Below are 19,265 nucleotides of genomic sequence, written 5' to 3' on the forward strand. Positions count from 1 at the left end.
AATCTTTATCAAAAGACCAGGAGAATCCTTTTGCATCCTTATTACCCATGTGCGGGTCATAATGTTAACAGTCAAAAAGCCCAATATAGGTGTACTATTTACAAGTGCTTTCTACCAAGTGTTTTAAAAAAAAAAACATCTGCTGTCTGCTTCAGCAGTGTATCCCTAATAGAGAGTACAAATTACACAAAAACTACCCCCAATGTTTAATTTATTTCTTTAAAATAATTATGTAAGAGAGAAAGTGACTTCTTTTCACTATTAAATTAATGCTTAAATAATGCCAATATAAATGTTTACAACACAACAACTACAGCGTATTGTGGCAATGAGTAATCCTCCACATGGCATTTGCAAATTCTGCAACTAGAATAATAATACATACAACATTGCTAATAGAAGTGAAAAAGTAAGCACCTTGCCCTGATGTGTAGAACTCAGTTTTTTGCGCAACTAGAAAAAAACAATGGAGAGAATAAAAATTCTAATAATATTTTCATTGCAGTTACTCAAGTTTTTGCAGTCTCGTTACCTTTGAATGCAGTAAAGAAAATGAACCATCAAGCTAATTAAATGCCAAGTGACTAAAAGACATGACTCACACAGGCATTAATTAATCAAAAACAAAGAGTGAGCAAAAAACAGTCCAGCTATTTCCGGCATTTGTTTTCACAACAAATTTCGTCAGGAATTGGTAGTCCTTCTCATAAAACAAAATTTAATGAGACAGCCCAATAGTGAGTTGCCAAGAGTAACTGATGCCTGCTCAACATGTATCCAGGTATTTTTGAAAACAGAAATTTTTTCTCTGTATATGAAAAAATCTACAGCATGTCTACATGTAGACGTTTCAATATGGCCATCCACATGAATACATGAAAATGATTCAAAAACGCTGACCTCCACTTACTCTACCTTGCACCCTCTATGGTATCACAAGCCTGTATTAAAAATCCTCCGTTTTTACCCGTCCATACGAATACCATAAACCTCAGATTGTTCTAAAAACTCGACACTCTGGACAGCATTTTTGAAAACCTTTGTTTTTGGTGACTGAAAACGCCGTTTTCATGTGAATGTGAGGTAAAAACAGAAGAAAAAGTCTTGTGTGGATGCAATCAGAATTTTAACTATACAGGGTGTAAAATAATCTTTAGGATGATAATACTCCAGCTCATAGCTTTTGTTTTTTTTTTTTAATTAAAAGAATACTATTATTTTTTTCTGCCAATGGTGCAGGTCTGGTACAGTACAGCCCAAAAATAATGCACGCACAAGAACTTCTTTTTGCGTCCGCAAGCCGGCAACTTATACAAGACCTTCAAAAAAAATCTAGTCTAATCCAGAGTATCTCAGGCCACCGAAGAAAAGACTGTTGTGCTATACTGGTACACAAGTGAATACAGTCAACTCTTGCCTTGCAAACACCTTGCTATGACAGACGACCAAGCTATAGTAATATGGAGAGCTGCTAAATCCCTAGCAAAATTTATAGAGGGTTGATTGAAACAACTCCCATCATTATGAACTTACGGACACCATCTCTGCCCCAACAACAAAATTTCACTGTTTCAACTCTCGTTATAATGGACTTCGGCAAGCACCTTTCAACCTTTAGGCAGAATTATAAATTTATAATATATTCCCTCCTCTTTTTCTCTACACTTTTTTCACTTTGGCTTGATTTGCATTTTCAACCACATTCCCAGGGTTCTTTCAGACTTCTTTCCTCTTCCCCTCGCCAGGTAGTCCTTCTTCCTTCCCTTGTAAGGACAAGGAATAGGATTGTTAAAAGAACAAGGAATGCCGATGTCATGAAAGTGAATGTTCCAATTGCTGTTGTACATAGCAAGGTGGATTTTCCAGTACCGTACCATTCTTTTTGTGGTACAGTAAACACCCACATATAAGAACCTAGATTCTTCCAAGTTAGGCTAAATAGGTTCTTATAAAAATGGTATTCACAGCAGTTTATAGCTAAGTTCTTAAATTGGTTCTTATTTCCACAAAAGATATCTACATTGTACTCTATGATACTTATACGGTATGACTGATTTCCTCTGATGAGGACGCTGATACCTTACGTGTAGTTTACATTTCAATCATAACCAAGAAAAATAAGTTTTGAACAAGATCTGTACAGTTTAAAATTTGTTCCAGACACCTGAAATTTCAACTGAAGGTAATTTTCTAAAATATAAGAACCTGTTTAATTTTTTTGGCTAACTTGGTTCTCATGTATTAAAGGGGGTCTAAAATGAACGTTTAGCCTTAGCTAACAGGTTCCTAAATTCTAGGTCCTTACATGCTTTTCCTTCCTTTTAGGAATGGAGCTGGCCCCCTGAAATAACCTAGGGGCTAGCGAAACCAGGAGCCAGGCAGTAGTTTGAATTTGGACTGTTACGGTACTGTACTGCGAACTGTTCAGAAACTGTTAGTGAATGGAATGGAGATGCAAGCGCTGTTCTGTTACGATTTGTTTTGTCTGTAAATAAAGTTATACGAGAAGACTGCACTGCAAGTGGTCATGAGACAATATTATGCAATATATGAATGTTAATCCTCTCATGTATCAAGAAATTTTTTGTTACACTGTACAAGCCCCAATTATGGACTCTCGCTATTACAAACACTAAACCATGGTCCAGAGGGTGTCCGCATTAATGAAGTTGACTGTAGTGCTTTCCACGCATCGATTGCCCAGCTCAGAGGTGAATAGCAAGTACTATTCACCTCTGAGCAAACAGAGAAAAACAAAATGGCTTCCTGTTTCGCTTTAGTTAGAAAGGAGCAAATTTTACTGATACATTGTAAGCAAGGCTGATTATTCAACTTGTGTGGCTTATACTAAAACAATATTATTATTTACCTCAGTGTCAATGAAATTGGTGGATTCCAGTATTTACCGAGTGGCGAAGCAGCTCAGTAAATATCCACCACTATTCACCTCTACTTTGGTGAACAATTAATATTATTTCAATGATCGTTTTAAGCCCACCTGCTAAGTGATGTCACAATGTCAAGTATACTGCACTCCTTTAAGTGTAAAAGGGCTAGCCCAGGAACATGTTTTTATTTGTCAGAGAGACAAGGATGATTTTCAAAAGAACAGAGGGCTTGAAGTTCAATGAAAATTGCTTCATGCTTTACCTGGATAAGTTTGTTTTCTTCTTTGGGACTTAGCTTTCCTAGAAATTTATGGATATATTCATCATCAAGCTTATAATCTGAAAAAGAAGATGTTGATTACAGTTACATTTCTGAACCATTCCAATAGACAACATACAAAATAACACAAAAAATCCACAGTTTCAAACGGCTTTTAATCCTTACTGTACACCACCTGTAGGTACAGGAGATACAACAACCGTCTTGCCAAAAAGCTTCACCCAAGTTAAAAGTCCACTAGGATCAACTTACAATGACAATGACCATGACAATAAGTTTATTCAAGATGCAAAAAAAAAAAATGGATTAAAGAAAGGACATCTTGAAAAGTTATGTTATTCCTGAGTACCGTAGTTTTTCGGTACCCTCTTGAACCCCAAAAATTGTGACCTCTCACGGGAAAACGTACACTAACGACTTTCTGGGAAACAGGTTTTTCACACGGCTCCCTCACGGGTTCCTTTATTTCAGTCATAAATGGAAAGTCGTTAGTGTACATTTTCCTGTGAGAGGTCACAAATGTCAGTAACACAACAAAAAGTCTCTTGAACAGAAGAACATGCCCTAAACGAAACTAACTCTAAATCTTCCCTTTCTAACCTTAATCAATTTACTAATTACTATAACAATAATATAAATAATCATCCATTCTAAGGAGATGGAGCCTTCACCTTTCACAATACATGTAACATGAAGTTCATGTTGGTTGGTTTGGAATACATACATGTATTTTGCAAAATAAATTTTGTCATTACTTATTTTACTGAGCCAGTACAGAGGAGACGAAAGTACGGCACTCTTCAAAAATAGTTCTTGCACAGAAATAATTCAAATTGCGCAGAAAAGCAAACACTGAGGTCAAGCAGACAGTGCTGTAGCTTTCAGTCAGCTAAACTAGGTAATCAAAGCATTTGCATTTCATGAAAGAAGTAAAAACCATTTTTTATTAAAGGGAACTTACAGAAAAAACACAACTAGATGTAGTACTATACAAATAGGAAAATGTGATTACCTTTGGTCTTTAAACAACCTTCTATAAATCAAGTAATTGAATTACAATCATGCACTGGTCGTTTTGAAGGAGAAAAGTAGAGTTCCAAAACCTCATGGACTCCACGCATACATATATTTCACTTCCAAGATTGAACCAGGGTCAACTTTAATCAAATTGAGTGCTCACAAGTACTGTAGCAATTCTGCTCCCAACACTTCACAAAACTAAAACTACATGCATGGGTAGGTAGGGGATATCAAATAATATGGTCCCTTGCACTGTGACATCAACTGTAAAAATATGAACAAAACACAGGCTGACCTGATCTGGAAGCCAGTGGGAGTGAAGCAGCAGCTTCCACAGCAGAGCTTGCAATTGTAAGGGCATCTACACCATCAGAATCTTTTTGATCAGCACCATTGGCCAAACTTTCTGATGCACTCTTTGTTCTTGGTCGACCTGAAGAATTCTCAAATGGTGCAATGTATGTTATCCCCTCCCTTGTGAGCTCATCAATGTAGTACTGAATTACTTCTTTACCCTGCCAAAACAACACAGTGAATAACCAAACAGACATTAGGGAATATTACAGATGCTGCACTTAATTCACACGATAACCAAAATTTGAAAAAACAGCAAAGAGGAAAACAAAAACATCTCCCACAGGAGACTGCAAAATGAAACTCTAAAAGGTAACCGTGTTACAAATCAAAAACTGTGTAAATGCATGGATGGGTAAACCAGTCACTGTGTATGTAATTAAACAATTATTGGCCAAGAGCACACTGGAGAAAACAAGCAATTTTCCAGAAAAATTGATAAGCTTCCTCTTCTTCAACAACAACCTAAGCAGCTGCATGGAAATTTGACACCTCAAACATGTTGATTTTGCCATGCTTTGAACTGCATTAACATAGTGGGTCTTTTATCCAGTTGAGCCTGTCAGACCACCAAATTTTTCTCCTTCCATTCTCCCTTTCACTTGTGTTTAGCTCATATTAAGGTATGGCAAATGAATCAAAGCCAGCCAAGTACAGCCATTCTTTCTGACTGAAATAGGAGGGATTAACAGGGTAGACCAAGACCAAATTAAATAAGCCACTCCAAATTGAAAACCCAATGACTCCTTGGAGGGAGACTTAATAGATTTAACGCTGTCTAATGCCAGACGATCTTTCTTGTCAATAGGGAAGGGGGGGGGGGGGGGGGGGTGTTTCAGGAGTAAGTGGGTTAAATAATTATCAAATTTTTATCCTGCTCATATGACATGCTGAATCTGTACAAACAAGACCTAAGCAAACAACGAACTGTACTTTTAAGGGTGTCTGCAGTTTAGGGAATGTAACACTTTTGTATTACAGAACAGCAACCCAATCCCATTTCCCATTGCTTACAATGGGTTTATTATTCAAAAGCCAGCTCTTGGCAGAACTGCCAGATCAGGGTCTGAAATTGCACCTTCCTGGTTGCCAATGCACCTAAATATTGAGTACTGGCGTCCAGAATTTCACAACTGGTCACCAGTGGGTGACTGAGGTACTATGGCACTGCTACATTTATTTGCATTGCTATTGCTAACTTTTATGTCCAGAGAAACTGTTTGACAATAAAGCTCAGAGCCAGGTGTCTTAGTTTTCCCATTAACTACTTCCATAATGAAAAAATTGAAGGAGCGCAGCCAGGATGAGTCATGATAAAAACTTGAATGAATGTTCTCTGGCTAAAAATATCAAAAATTGCAAGCTTTCGACTACTAGAACTGTGGTCTTCATCAGGCAAAAAGGTAAATGAAGTAAAAATTCAGAGAATATAATAATTATAGTGAGATAGAAGTGATAACAATAGAGTGAAATTAGGGGGAAAAAAAAGGTGATTAACATGGCTAACGTTGCAAGCCACCAGGTTCCTTAAAATACTACTTAAAATTTGGGCAAGAAAATGACTCAGTAAAGAGATTCAAGGAATTGTTGCAAGGGATGTAGCACGGTTGTAGCCTGGTGCAAACAACATGGCAGCTTGAGTGCGACAGATCGTGACTTGTGTTTCCACGGCTGTTGTGGAAGAAAATAAGGTTTTGAAATTTTCAACTAAGTAAGGGGTAAATGGATTTCTATATTATTTTGTATTTGAGATCAGATACATTTTCTCTCCAAAAGGTAGCTAATTAAAATGAAAGCTGAAAACATAAATGCTTGACACATACACAAGATCCTCTGGTCGTTGCTTTCTGGTATCCATAAAAATGTGCAAAACATGAATTTTTCAGGCAAAAAGAAAGGCGAAAATATTTGGCAACCACAATTTGCCATCTGTTGACCAAAATGTTTTATCTAGTCACCAGCTGGCACCCATATAAAAAAGATGCTCTAACAATACACAATCCTGTACTTTAAAGTTATCACCTTTTTGATGTTTTGAAGATAAAGTTTAATGGCCACCTTCTCAACAGTTGCTTCAAAACCAAAAAAAGACTTGATGTCTAAACTTGCATCCTGCTCAAAACACGTCCACTCTGGGTTGTCAGGATGAACCTAATAACAGAATTTTTCAAACATATGTACTGTATATTTTCATTGCAATGCCATTTAAAATTCTCAATAAATAATCTTTTAGGTCTCCTGGACTGATTCATGAAAGCCATTACTGTCACAGTAACTGTAATTTACAATATTAACGCTAACTGGTAACTTCTACCAGGATAAGTACAGTGTGTACAACAACTAGATATGGTCAATCAACATTTCAGTTCTCAGTATCAAAAATCTGGGGATCAGTTTCTATCAACCTAAAACAATTACCTTATAATTCCTTTAAAAATTAATACAAACAGCTCCTCTTACTTACTCTAAACAATTAAATAACTCAATTTTAATTTTTGAATAGTGCAATATTACTTATCTTTTCAGTAACATAAGCATGTCTATATAATTATAATAATATTATAATAATACTACATGTAATCATATTTATCTTAAAGTACATGTAATGTGTGTATACAGTATTTAATTTAGTGATTGATACAATAAGATAATATATTTTTGTTTAATGCTGCATTTATCTTTAATATGGTCACCGTGGTAACCAGCTTGGAAGCCAATGGCTACTGTAGGTTAAAACAAAAGCTCCATTCTTCAGATCTTGACCTGAGATTGCCATAAACAAAAATAATCATAAAGGAGTATAATCATTATGAATTCAATTTTAAATATAATAATAATCATACTGACTTGATGAGGAAATGAGATACATGTAACATACACATAGCTAAATTAATTTTAAAACCAAACACGGTGACACAGGAAAGTTAAACACAACATACTAAAGTGCTCATGAAAAGCAAAAATATCAAACAGAAATTTGCAACAACTTTTAAATGAACGACATTAATAAGAAATGAAGCACAAATCAGTCACAATTTTGGTCCAAATTGAACAAAAAAATTCAGAACTTAATTTACAAGTACTGTAAAATTTAGTTCACAAGATTTTTTTCTTTCAGTCCACAGGTTCAATAGCTGAACAAACGTGCTCTACTAATAAAGTGATGTGGACCCTGCCAACACTAGCATTCTTCACAATCCCAATCCAAAAAATGACAATTAATAATTTAAATTAAGTAAAGAACCATTATCGCTTGAATGATATGATTGTTTTCTTTTTTACTCTGTCGCCTTTGTAATTAATTTCTTGTTTTATTATCCACAAATTAACACTTTTTCTTGCTTGTGCTTTTGTAACATACAACTTTTAATAAGAACTATAGACTCGAATTCAAGAACTAAAGATCATTCTATGATTTTGTTGAATATATGATTTTGAAAATCTGTCTTGGTTTAGAGTGGTTTTCAATTGAGTTTCGAAAGTAATTAGTGAATTACTTTGGTTTTGCATTACTTCACTCAGTGATTGGTTCAAAGATCTTGTGCCACTTTTTCAACCAATCAGAAGTGAAAACAAAACCAATCATGGCTCACGCGTGCACATTTTCCTGCGCTTTGTGTCGGCCACAGTACAATTTGTAATTACTTTGAGTTTTGATTGGTTTACTGGATTGTCTCTGGATTGTCTTCTGTTTAATTGACCTGTGCCACTGGGTGAAATAATTAAAATGTGTAACCCTAACCCTGAATGACATTGTCAGTACTTAAAATGTGGATGGTGCCATGTATCCTAACGGAACAGTGCATGAGCTGTCTTTAAGTTAGGTTATACCCATTTTAAATCTGGTGCAGAACTCTAAGAGCACATTAAATGACACTTGGCCATAATATTCCAGTCTGCACTCACATGAGCATTAAGGCCACCTATTATTATAAGAGCGTCCTTCTCAGTTGCAGATATGCAGGTACAGTGGAACCCGCCTTACAGCCACCTTGACAATACAGTCACCTCGTTATTGCGGCCACTTTTTTTGGCCTGGCAAAAGGCCATACATTCTCTTATAGAAAACCCTCGTTAATGCGGTCACCCTTTAATGCCCACCCAACAGCCACAATTTTAAATCCCAAACAGTTAGAATGTAGAATCCTCTATAATTTCACCCCGTTAATATGGCCACTTGCACTAAATTTAAAAATCAAAACGCCTGTGAAATGTCAATTTCATTGACCTTTGTAATTTACCACAGTAATCCAACAGCCGATTTAATTTACAAAGCACTGTCAGCTACACTCCTCCCTATTTTCATTACAAGCATGATCTTGACACTACTGTAACATCCAGAAAGGCAAATTGTGAGGGGATTTTAGACATTGTACTTTCATCAAAAACACCATTGATACTAAAGTCTTTCAGTTAGGTAATTACAGCGGCTTCCGTTTTTTAGAAGCATAGTAAGCTGGGCCTGTTTTTGCTTTGATTTAGGCTCAGAACATACAGTACACTTAACAATTTTAAGTGTTTTACCTACTGAGCAAAGTTTCAAGTATTTTATACAATTACTGTACGTACATTCCTGTTGTTTATTAAACAGAAAAGTTGTTCTGAAAGTGCAAATGCGATATATGTCATTACGGCCCTTTAGTCCTGAATTTCATCCTATCCCGGTAATGTGGCCACCCCGTTAATACGGCCAATTTGTTTAGGCCCGTTGATGACCGTATTAATGGGCTTCCACAGTACTAAGAATTTCATAGATTGCTGCAGTGTTTCTTCTCTTCATGTGGTCTTTCCAAGTTTGGAGCATACTCACTAACACAAGTTAGGTTGTCACCCTTTTTGTCAACTGTGTACCCAATGACATTAGTCGATCTATAGGACATTAGTCCATCAGTAGGGCTAACGCTCACATGGTTCATATGGGGTAGAAACTTAGCACTTCACATTACACTCTAATCAGTTTAAATCTGTTGAAATATAAGTGCTACACGGCCAACGTTTGCAAAAACGTAATCCTTCCTATTACTGGTTGACTTTGGACTGATACCTTGTGCACCTGGCCTGGTGGAAATTGCAAAGTCAATGCCTGCTGCTTTCTCTTCTTCTCCACTCTAGAGTATTATAACTCTTCTTGAATACATATTTCCAGCACCAGGTCTCCAAAACCTCACTAAGTGTGCAAATATTGATATTTGCTTTCTCTAGATTGCAACAGACGAGAGCTGTTGCCCATGCTGGTCTTACTGCTGGGTCACTACCCAAGGGTTACTCCAACATTCCAAGCACCAAGATCAACACACTGTTTCTTTAAGCACAGGTGACAGGTGTTGTGGGAAGTACGTGGTGTAACCCAGAAAGATAAGTCCCGATTTTCTGATTTTACGAAGCCACAAACATTATGCCTGCACAAAAACTTCTGAAGTGATGGCCACCTTTTGGTTAACCCCACAACGCTGCATGCATACCTTGTAACCATCTTACCTCTGTTCCATTTAGCCCTCTGCAACAGTGTGTACATTTTGTAACCCTCTTACCTTTGTTACCCCATTACTTCTATTACTCTGTTACCGTTAGTTACTAGTAGAAGACTTTGAATTTACAGTCTTTTTGAGAATCTTTCTGAGCAGTTTGTTGCATTTGATGCTGCTCCCAAGTTACTGTAACAACTTTTGTCATTTAAAAAAGTACAAAAAAGAATGCATGCTATGTTAAGACAGGCTGTGACAGGCTAGGCCATCTACTATTTTGATTTCTGATTGGGTCCCCTTTCAAAACTTTTAGCTTTTATATAACCAAATCAATGAGTTCACTCTGATTGGTCAATCAGCTATGGTTTATTGTGCAAGTAAACTCATGGAAATTTTGCAAGTCTTCTGAATTATTACATAAAAGCAATAGACCACAAGTTTCTATGTTTCTTAGAATTTGTAAATCATGAGCCGCAGACGAGTGATTTACAATCCTTCTCGTGTTCTTCCAGCATCCCTTGAGGTTTATCAACTGATAAGCCATGGAAACTTGTGGTCTATTGCTTAATAAGTCAAAATAATTATCAAGAAGAGTACCTTCATCAAAAAACAAGACAATTTGGGTACATTCATCAGTTTGCCTCCATGTTATTCTAGCTCTTTCAGACAACCCAGGGCCCAGTTGTTCAAAAGCCGATTAACGCTAATCCCAGATTAAAAATTAACCAAGGAGTTTATTTCTCCACTCCCAAGTGCTGTTCAACATTGATATTCAGCAAAACTTTACATTGGAAGAAGTCAATCTTCAAACACATTTAATAAGCAAAAGAAACTTTCACCAAAAAGTTGAAAACATGAAACAAAAGTTTACGGTAATCCTGGATTAAGTTGATCAGCTTTCAAACAAACAGGCCCAGGTTCTTATATACGATGACATGACCCGACAGCCTCTTATTTCATTATTTGAAACCATTTACTGGTTACCATGTACATAACTACTGCACAGTATTTCTTTCATATTATTGTTTGATTTAAACTGATAATTACTGGGTTGCCTTATAAGGCAAACCCAGTCGAGGTCTTCGTTTAGTTTGTTTGTTTTCTTTTTTTTCTTTTTCTTTTTTTTTTTTTTTTTTTTTCCGTGTCGGTAAAAGTCTTGCCTGTCACTCCCCTGGTAAGTGGTGTCTTTGTGTATAGAGCCTTCTGGGCGTATTTTCTTAGGATCGAGAGGGTAGTGGAACTGCGTAGATTTCTCTGGTGGGCACAGTAGAATCATTAACTTAGCCTGCAATGGCGTCGAAAGTCATGCAACGCGAATGGCATTTTAGTGGATCCTTAAACAAAATATACCCTTATGGAGCTCAATAATGGAAAGTCAGTTGGATAAACTAGGTATGACTCTCAAAAGCGACGAGTACTGGACCTCGACAACAACCTATCGCCCGTCGAGACGAAATCAAAGTGAGCAGTATTTACCTGAAGTACATGGTAATTTGACACAATTGAGTTTCTTGTCTTCACGCACGCAATGAAATAGGAAGACGTTTTCGCCTCAAAGAGCAAATATGTTGTTTGTTTCAATAAAATTTTCGCTGGAAAAGGATTCTGTGGTATTTTCTGCCTTTGTGAATTATAATATCATGTTGTGTATTGAATTTTCGAGCTTAAGGTTGTAATGTGATATGGGAGAAGTTTTTTAGTATTGCTCTGTAAGCAGGAAGGGTTCACAGGCCTGTTGGAAGCGTGCTTGAGTTTCAACAAAATGAGCCCCAAAATCAGTGAAAACTTGTGACGCAGATGAATAATAAAGTAGCTGCTATTTCCAAAATGATGGAATTACCTGGTGATAAATAACGTCGTACGTGTCTTGGAGAGTAAATTTTGACTTTGCATAAATAAGAGTTGGGCGATTGTGATCTTTGTTTTGACTTCGCTCATTTCATTGTCAAACTTTATAACACTTGACAGAAAAAGAAACTTACAAAAACCCGGTATCTTGCCATCATTTGACACAGATGCTTCACTGTTTGGCGAGTAAACATACAGCGGTAACTTAATCACGGCGCCCGCTGAATTCCGGCCATGTCACTTTCGATTTTGCAATTTACTTGAACGTAGCAAAAATCTCCCAAAATGTTTGTCGCTGATCGTAACTTTTTATATTCTATATTCACGGTTCAAAATTAATGTTGTTTTGATGTCGTAAATATTTTATTCTCGATCGACCGTCCGGGAAACTTCCTTCTGCTCTTTCTGAAAACTGTGTATCAATAGTTATTTGCTTTTTCATCAATATTTGTTTTGCATAAAGCAAGCTAACAAGATCTGTACCTTGCTGAGTTCGCATTTGTTAGAGTTAATAGTATTTTCGGTCCGATGCTTCTGTTTTAAGAGGGGTAACATTATTTTGGTCTCCCATCCAAACACTAACCCCGCCCGGCAGGGCTTAACTTCAGTGAACTTTAGTATTATAAAGCCATCAGATGCTCAGAGGGCACACTTGTGGTAAAACGAAGTTGTGAGGGAACTTGAAAATTATCAACATGTCAGCCCAGAAGCCAATGTTTCTCGCTTCTCTTTTATTTGTTATTCTTCAGAGACTGGAATGCTGTATTTCAATACCACACAATTCAGTGCCTTCTGATTTTCTGTAGCACGTACCACAGGCAACCCAGTGTATGCTTCACAGAAGCATCTCGTTCATTTTAAATGAAGTCTCGAAAAGATTACACAATTAACATTTTTCATAGCTATACAATCTGGATTCGTATTTTTCAGTATGCTTGCATGCGAATGATCAGGCTCAGCTTTAGGCCTCTGGGTCCACACCACACAACGGAAAAATGCTCTCCTTTCAGTTACAGCTCTGCATTACATAATATAGTAACCAAATGGGCAAACAGAAAATGAGCCAGAAGAGGAACAATTTCTATTATGGACACAAAGCCTATCTAATAAAGCTTTACAACAGTGATGTGAAACGTAGTTAATGGAGCATGACTCGTTAGAGCTATCCTCCACATGTCATGTTATTTCGTAAACATTACACAATGCAAACGAGACATTAATGGATTCCTATATTCTGACAATTCGAACTGAGTTCCTTTATCCTTGTCTTTAATACTGTCTGCTTACAGTTATATCCTTTATCTGGATTGGCGAAAACCAACAACTATCCCCATTCATGTCGCATTGAGCGCTACAGAAGTTGTTTGTATTAGATGGTACGTTAGTCACGATTGGTTTAGTCCTAGACATTAGTCTCCGTATAAAAGGTCTAGTAAAGTCCAAAGTATCACTCCGTGAGCTCTATAGTTAACTGTAAGGAGTACATTTACTGTTTACGAATTTTATTATCTATGGCTCGTCCGCGTGGCAGTTCGAAAGCTACTTGACCTTGCCATCATTGTCGGGAAAATCTAACTTACCTGTCGACGGAAATTCTTTGCCTTCGTCTTCAGGTAGCTAACTGGCAGCAAAGACGAACTGATTTCCCGTTTGAAAGCAGCCGTCAAACAACCTCGCCCAACAAGCAGCCACCCCCCGGTTGGGTGAAGAAATCCATGTCGAAAATAACCTTCCCGTTCTGATCGCGACACTGTTACTGCGCGGGCTGACGGAGTCGACGACGTGAGCGACAATTCCTTGTCCGTTAGTTCTGTGGATGGCCTGGATGAGGACGATGTAGACCTCACTCAGTTCGGGTTGTCAGCCCCACAAAGCGTGACGCCCGTCCAGAAACCGGGTGCATTCTCTGAAGCCCAAATGGCTGCCATACAGGATACCGTTCATTTGTCCGTGGAGCAAGCACTCAACAGCTGCTCGTACCTCCCTGTCGAGCCCTTTCTGGGCACTGCTACTCCCAACACAGCAACTCCAGCATCTCACAGACAAGGAGCAGGTACTCCTCTGGGCCTCCATCGCCCTCTGGTCAGAAATTTGGAGGACAAAATTGTGCGTGGTGAGCACATAGACTTTACTCTGTTGCTCCCCGATTCCTTAAGCCTGCCCCAGGTTTCCGAAATCCAGCTCCGCCTGGACGACTCGACCCCAGGTTCTGCCTTACCACTGTCAATGGTTCGCAAACGCAAGCCTATTATTGACAATTTTCATAAGTGGTTGGATGCTTATACTGCCTATGTGCTGGTTATCGTTTCATCATATCCTCGAAGATCCCTTGAGTTGCTTAAGCACTAGCAGATCATAAGCAGGGCGGCTACCAAATTCTTCTTAGGTTCCTTATTCTAATATCCATGAAACATAATTTCTTTATTTGAGCACATCACGTCCCTAGGGTTTCTAACGAAATTGCTGACGCCCTTTCACGCTTTCAGGACGCCCATTTCCGGTCAGCAGCTCCCAAGGCCGAGAAAACCCCTTGCACCATCCCGCCTTCACTCATGACCCTCTAAGGGATGAAGTCCAAACTTACGCGAGAAGGGGACTAGCCCGGACCACGAACCATACGTACGGCTCCAAAGAAAAACGCTTCCTCCAATTTCGCCTTATGAATTGACTTATGTCAAACAACTCCCAGCTTCTGAGGGAACGCTTATTTGTTTTGCCTTGTACCTCGCTAGAACAGTTAAGCATAGTACTATAAAATTGTATCTCTCTGCGGTTCGTAATTTACACATTTCCTGTGGCCACAGTGATCCTGTTCAGGGAAAACCTCTCCTGCAAAAGGGGCTACAAGGCAAGTCTCGTATCCTTCGCCAACCGTCACACCCGTTGTGTTAGCAGCAATCCAACCAATTCCTATACAGGTATATATATACCTGTCTCCCATACAAGTCGCTTAAAGGGCACAGTTTTCGCATCGGCGCTGCATCTACAGCAGCTGCAGCGGGCTTGCCGGACTGGTTAATTAAGGTCTTAGGTTGCTAGTCATCGGATTGCTACCAGCTTTACATTCGTACGCCTCGCAACGTTTTACTGTCAGCTGCGCTGCGTATGGCTGTCATTTCGTTACCATAGTTCGTTACTGTTTAGTTTGCGCTTACGGGGATACATGCTTCCCATGTATCAGTGGCGGTTAAGTCTCGCAACGACTTCCCCAAGCTTTGGTGTTTTTCATGCTATGCCATTTTACGCTCTTTATCTGCCTTTGTTCTTGTCCGATCCAGCACGTGCCGGCGGAGTCAGCTCATAGTGCTGGGGAGATAAGGAGGCTTGAGCTATTTTAAAAGCCTACACTCCATTATAGCACAATGCTGGCCGGAGGTTTAGTTCGTAGTGCCGTGGAGAGTTAGGCTTCTATATCATTATTTGGCTTTTACCAGCCTACAACTTGTCTGATCCGGCGCGGTTCGCCTCGTGCGTCGAGGAGATAAGTTCAGGCTTTCAGTCAGGCTATGGAAGTCGTCTGTCACGCCGATCGTGGAGCGGTGTCCCCCCCTTTTTCATCAACATTGTCTCTTGCGTTTTGTTATTATAGTGTGTCTTAACTATAAATACCCGCGGAAACTGCGACATTAATTAGGCTTTGTATTTGTACATAACGTATCACTTAACCCTTTCTCGGTAGTTATAGAAATTTAAGCTTCTCATAACAGTACCAAAAGCACCCAGTGTCACATTTCGGAAAATATCTGTTCGGAAGAGGATTTGAGATGTAGAATTTTTTGGAACATTTATTGCAAAATTTCTTGCTTGCCTGCCTGTCCTAGGATTTTCGACCATAAAAATAATGGTATAATTGCCCATTTTTAATGGATTTTTACCCAAAAAGTTCACCTAGGATTTTCAGAAGCCTTTTTTCTGCCTAAAATTTTCAAAAAGGATAGTTTTGATCCCTATAATTTTCGCATCACTAGACTTCCAGCTAGGAAATCCGCACAAATGACAAATTTTTAGGGAATAAAAATATGTGTATATCTACCGTTTAAATACTGAAATACGTTTAACAATGCTATGTTTAAGTCGTTTTGAACTATATTCTCGTTGGGTGCCCCTGAAACAACATAGAAACTATTTTTAAGCTAAATTACTGCAAAATTTCGGCAACATGAAGATTTGCTTAGAACTGGCGAAATGAGCTATACATATATAATTTATAGACACCATATATGGATGTATGATACTATTATTGGGGCCTTGCAAAGAATACCCTACAGGTAAGAAACTTACGGCACCCACAAGTTTCTCACCTGCCGCCACTCAATTTAATTAAGAAAAAAGAAATAATAATTTCAAGACATGAATAATTTATTACTGTCATTTCAAAATAAACAGGTATGGAGGGAACTATGAAACACTTTTGTAAATGAAAGTCTGTGGTTTATGCGTCATTTCCGTGAAAATAACAAAGAGAATCTCACACTCGAACCAAAACAATGCCGCAAGCGTAATTAACTCAATTAATTACTTGTTTTGTTTATTTCAGCCGTGCATGTTAGTGCTTACAAATTTATTCATAGGAGCACTGCCTCAAAACACATCAAATACAAACTAACGCCGGAAAATTAGGCTTATCGTTTTTTTTTTCGAAATTCTCGTTATAAATAGAAACTTCTGGCAAATGTCGTAGCAATATTACTCACCGAGTAATAGCAGTGCTCCTTAACTCCAACCCTGGATGAAAAACTCTCGTTGTAAGCGGTGATTGTCAGGGTTCGATCGCGTCTGTTGAGGCAGTTGATTTGAATGAAGTACACGTACTCGACGCCAACTATCTACGAAAGAGGCAAGAAAATTTCAAAATTCTTTCCTTTGAAACCCAGAATACCCATGTTTAAAGATTTCAATCCCTATATTTGATTAAATGATAAATGAAGACTGGTTGTCAAGTAACCAGCGAGTTTTAAAAAAATTATTACGATATGACAAGCAACACGCTTTGACAGCTTAACTTACTATCAAGTGCCCGCAAAAAATCTTTACCACAAGACGCAATACCTTTTTCAATAAATACGGAGCATCCACATCAAGTTTGCATCGTCTCTCGATTTTGTGAATCGCGCCGTCTTCACTGTTGTATTCCGAAAGGATTTCACTTCCGAGGAAGACGGGAATCATTGGGCACGTAGGAAAACGTTTCTCGTAAGCCTGAAAATTAAAAAAAAAAATTAAAATATATCAGTAATGCCGTTAAAGACAGTGGAACTCAATTGCCGAGGATACCACATCCAACAAGGATTGCACAATTCGACCACTGTCACTGTGTCAGAACAAGTTTCAACGACCGACGAAAGTTTCGTTATTTTACCAGGCCAGTGTCTCAATTTTTTACATATTCTCCCAACAGTACAAATAAATCTCATCTTTATCAGGCCAAATTTTTCTCCTTATTCTGCAAATAAATAAGCTGCAGATCGATGCATTGTGTTAAGAAACATATCCAAGAATAAACGGAAAAGCTAAGAGATGACTTACCGCCATAACAATTTCGAATGGGTATTTGTAAACCCTTACGGGTGACTGATATTCTTGAACCATCCTGCTCCGCTGCCTGCTGTTACAAAGGAGCGAAAATTCTAGTTAAGAAAATAAATGTGTCGGAACTTTACAGCAGAAATTTGATTTCAACTTCACAACCGGTGTTTTCGTAACACCGACGTGCCTAGAATGACGTCCCGCCCAAATTCGTACCCAGTGCATACTCTGCCATCACTTAATTAAGCTCAGTTTGACGTATTTTTGGTTTTTACGTGACGTCACCGCTGCCATGTTGATACCCCAAAGAATGCCACAAAGATATCTTTATTTAAGTTCTCTTTTGTTTTTGTTGGAAAAAACAAAAACAAAACAAAACAACAGTGCATTGATTCTGTATGTGAAAACCTCGACGAATTGGCCTGACAAGAAATTCAACTTTCTCTTCATCCCAATTTTAAGCCTTTTTGGTCCTTTTTGCCTTGGTAACTCCGAGTCGGTAACTTGGTAAACAGTGTAATATCAGACATCAAAAACAAATACTCCTTTGAAAGCAACAATCCTTAAAGATTCCTCTAAATGAAGAGCTCAAACTTTTCAGACTTTCAAAATATTGACGCATTCAATCCGAGTTTCCTGGCAGATCAGGGTATAATGCGCCGATCAACTCGAAACTTCAACATCCTCCCCCCCCCATCCTCAGGGCAAAGCCCGGGCATTTTAACTTTTAAAGATTGGATCGTTCAAATTTCCCCCCTCCCCCCCCCCCTCCCCGGGCCAAAATGGTGTTCAAATGCCCTACCCAATCGTCGGATTTGTCTGTCATACCCCACTACAGAACAATTGTCGCTGGCTCCTGCAGCTTGTGCATAAACAATGCTAACACATGTTTCGTTACCCTTTATATATTGAAACTATTAAAAGCGACTTGAAAATTGAATTAATTAAGTCGGACAATGTCAATAAGCAAGCATAAGCTGCTCTAACTCCAAAACACGGCAAGGTTGTTTAACGAGGGAACTGTATACTTATCAACAACAGAGCGTTTACGACTGCATGTATTTTAAATTGTTGAGTGTCGGTTGATTACCTCCAACAGAAGTGTACAGCTTTCAGAGCTTTAACAATGAAATAGGGGTGTGAAAACTACGGTGCCCTGTAAGGGACATCAAATCCAAAAACTCTTCTTATGTAGCACTGTCACTTATTTATCTGGCAGTGTCACTTATTATCTAGCACTGTCACTTATTATCTGGCACTGTCACTTATTTATCTAGCACTGCTACTTATTATCTAGCACTGTCAGTTTATTATCTAGCACTGCTACCTATTATCTGGCACTGTCACTTATTTATCTAGCACTGCTACTTATTATCTAGGCCTAATTAGGCCTAAGGTTAGCTTTTTTGTGCTGTAGATAGTAAGTAGCAGTGCTAGATAGTAAGTGGCACTGCTAGATAGTAAGTGGCAGTGCTAGATAGTAAGTAGCAGTGCTAGATAATTAAGCGACAGTGCTAGATAATAAGTAGCAGTGCTAGATAATTAACTGACAGTGGTAGTTACAAAATATATTTTGCATCGCATGTCCCATACTGGGCACCGTAGAAAACGTACCATATTGTATTCACTCTATAGTATGACAAAGAAGAATTACGCAGCTAAAATGCGAGTGATAAAATGCTTATTGACTGAGTTTAGGTCGGGCCGGACGGGATAATATTTGGCCCTCGGTCATGGCGCACGGACCAAGCGCATCCGTACGCCATGACCTCGGGCCAAATATTTTCTCGTCCGGCCCACTCAGTCAATATATACATAATCTCTTCCTTCAAAGTCTTCCATCTCGTCCAAACACGTGTCTTACAGCTGTTAACCAACCTCGTC

At 38.4% G+C, this 19,265-nt stretch overlaps 1 protein-coding gene across 1 annotated transcript in view; it reads right to left on the reverse strand.

Moving 5' to 3' along the window:
• The window catches only part of LOC137969655 (SEC14-like protein 1), a 36,156-nt gene extending 18,578 nt beyond the window's left edge, over positions 1–17,578 (reverse strand). Inside the window, exons 1-7 of the mRNA XM_068815987.1 lie at positions 17,382–17,578; positions 16,905–17,054; positions 16,550–16,681; positions 6,565–6,693; positions 4,484–4,703; positions 3,151–3,227; positions 418–453 (exon numbers count right to left, since the gene is read on the reverse strand). Coding sequence (XP_068672088.1) covers positions 418–453; positions 3,151–3,227; positions 4,484–4,703; positions 6,565–6,693; positions 16,550–16,681; positions 16,905–17,054; positions 17,382–17,444 — 807 coding nt within the window. The 5' untranslated portion in view covers positions 17,445–17,578. The remainder of the gene's footprint in view (positions 1–417; positions 454–3,150; positions 3,228–4,483; positions 4,704–6,564; positions 6,694–16,549; positions 16,682–16,904; positions 17,055–17,381) is intronic.
• Between the last annotated feature and the right edge of the window lie 1,687 nt (positions 17,579–19,265).

This window comes from Montipora foliosa, chromosome 9, assembly GCF_036669935.1.
Source record: "Montipora foliosa isolate CH-2021 chromosome 9, ASM3666993v2, whole genome shotgun sequence".
In the NCBI taxonomy this organism is placed as follows: domain Eukaryota; kingdom Metazoa; phylum Cnidaria; class Anthozoa; order Scleractinia; family Acroporidae; genus Montipora; species Montipora foliosa.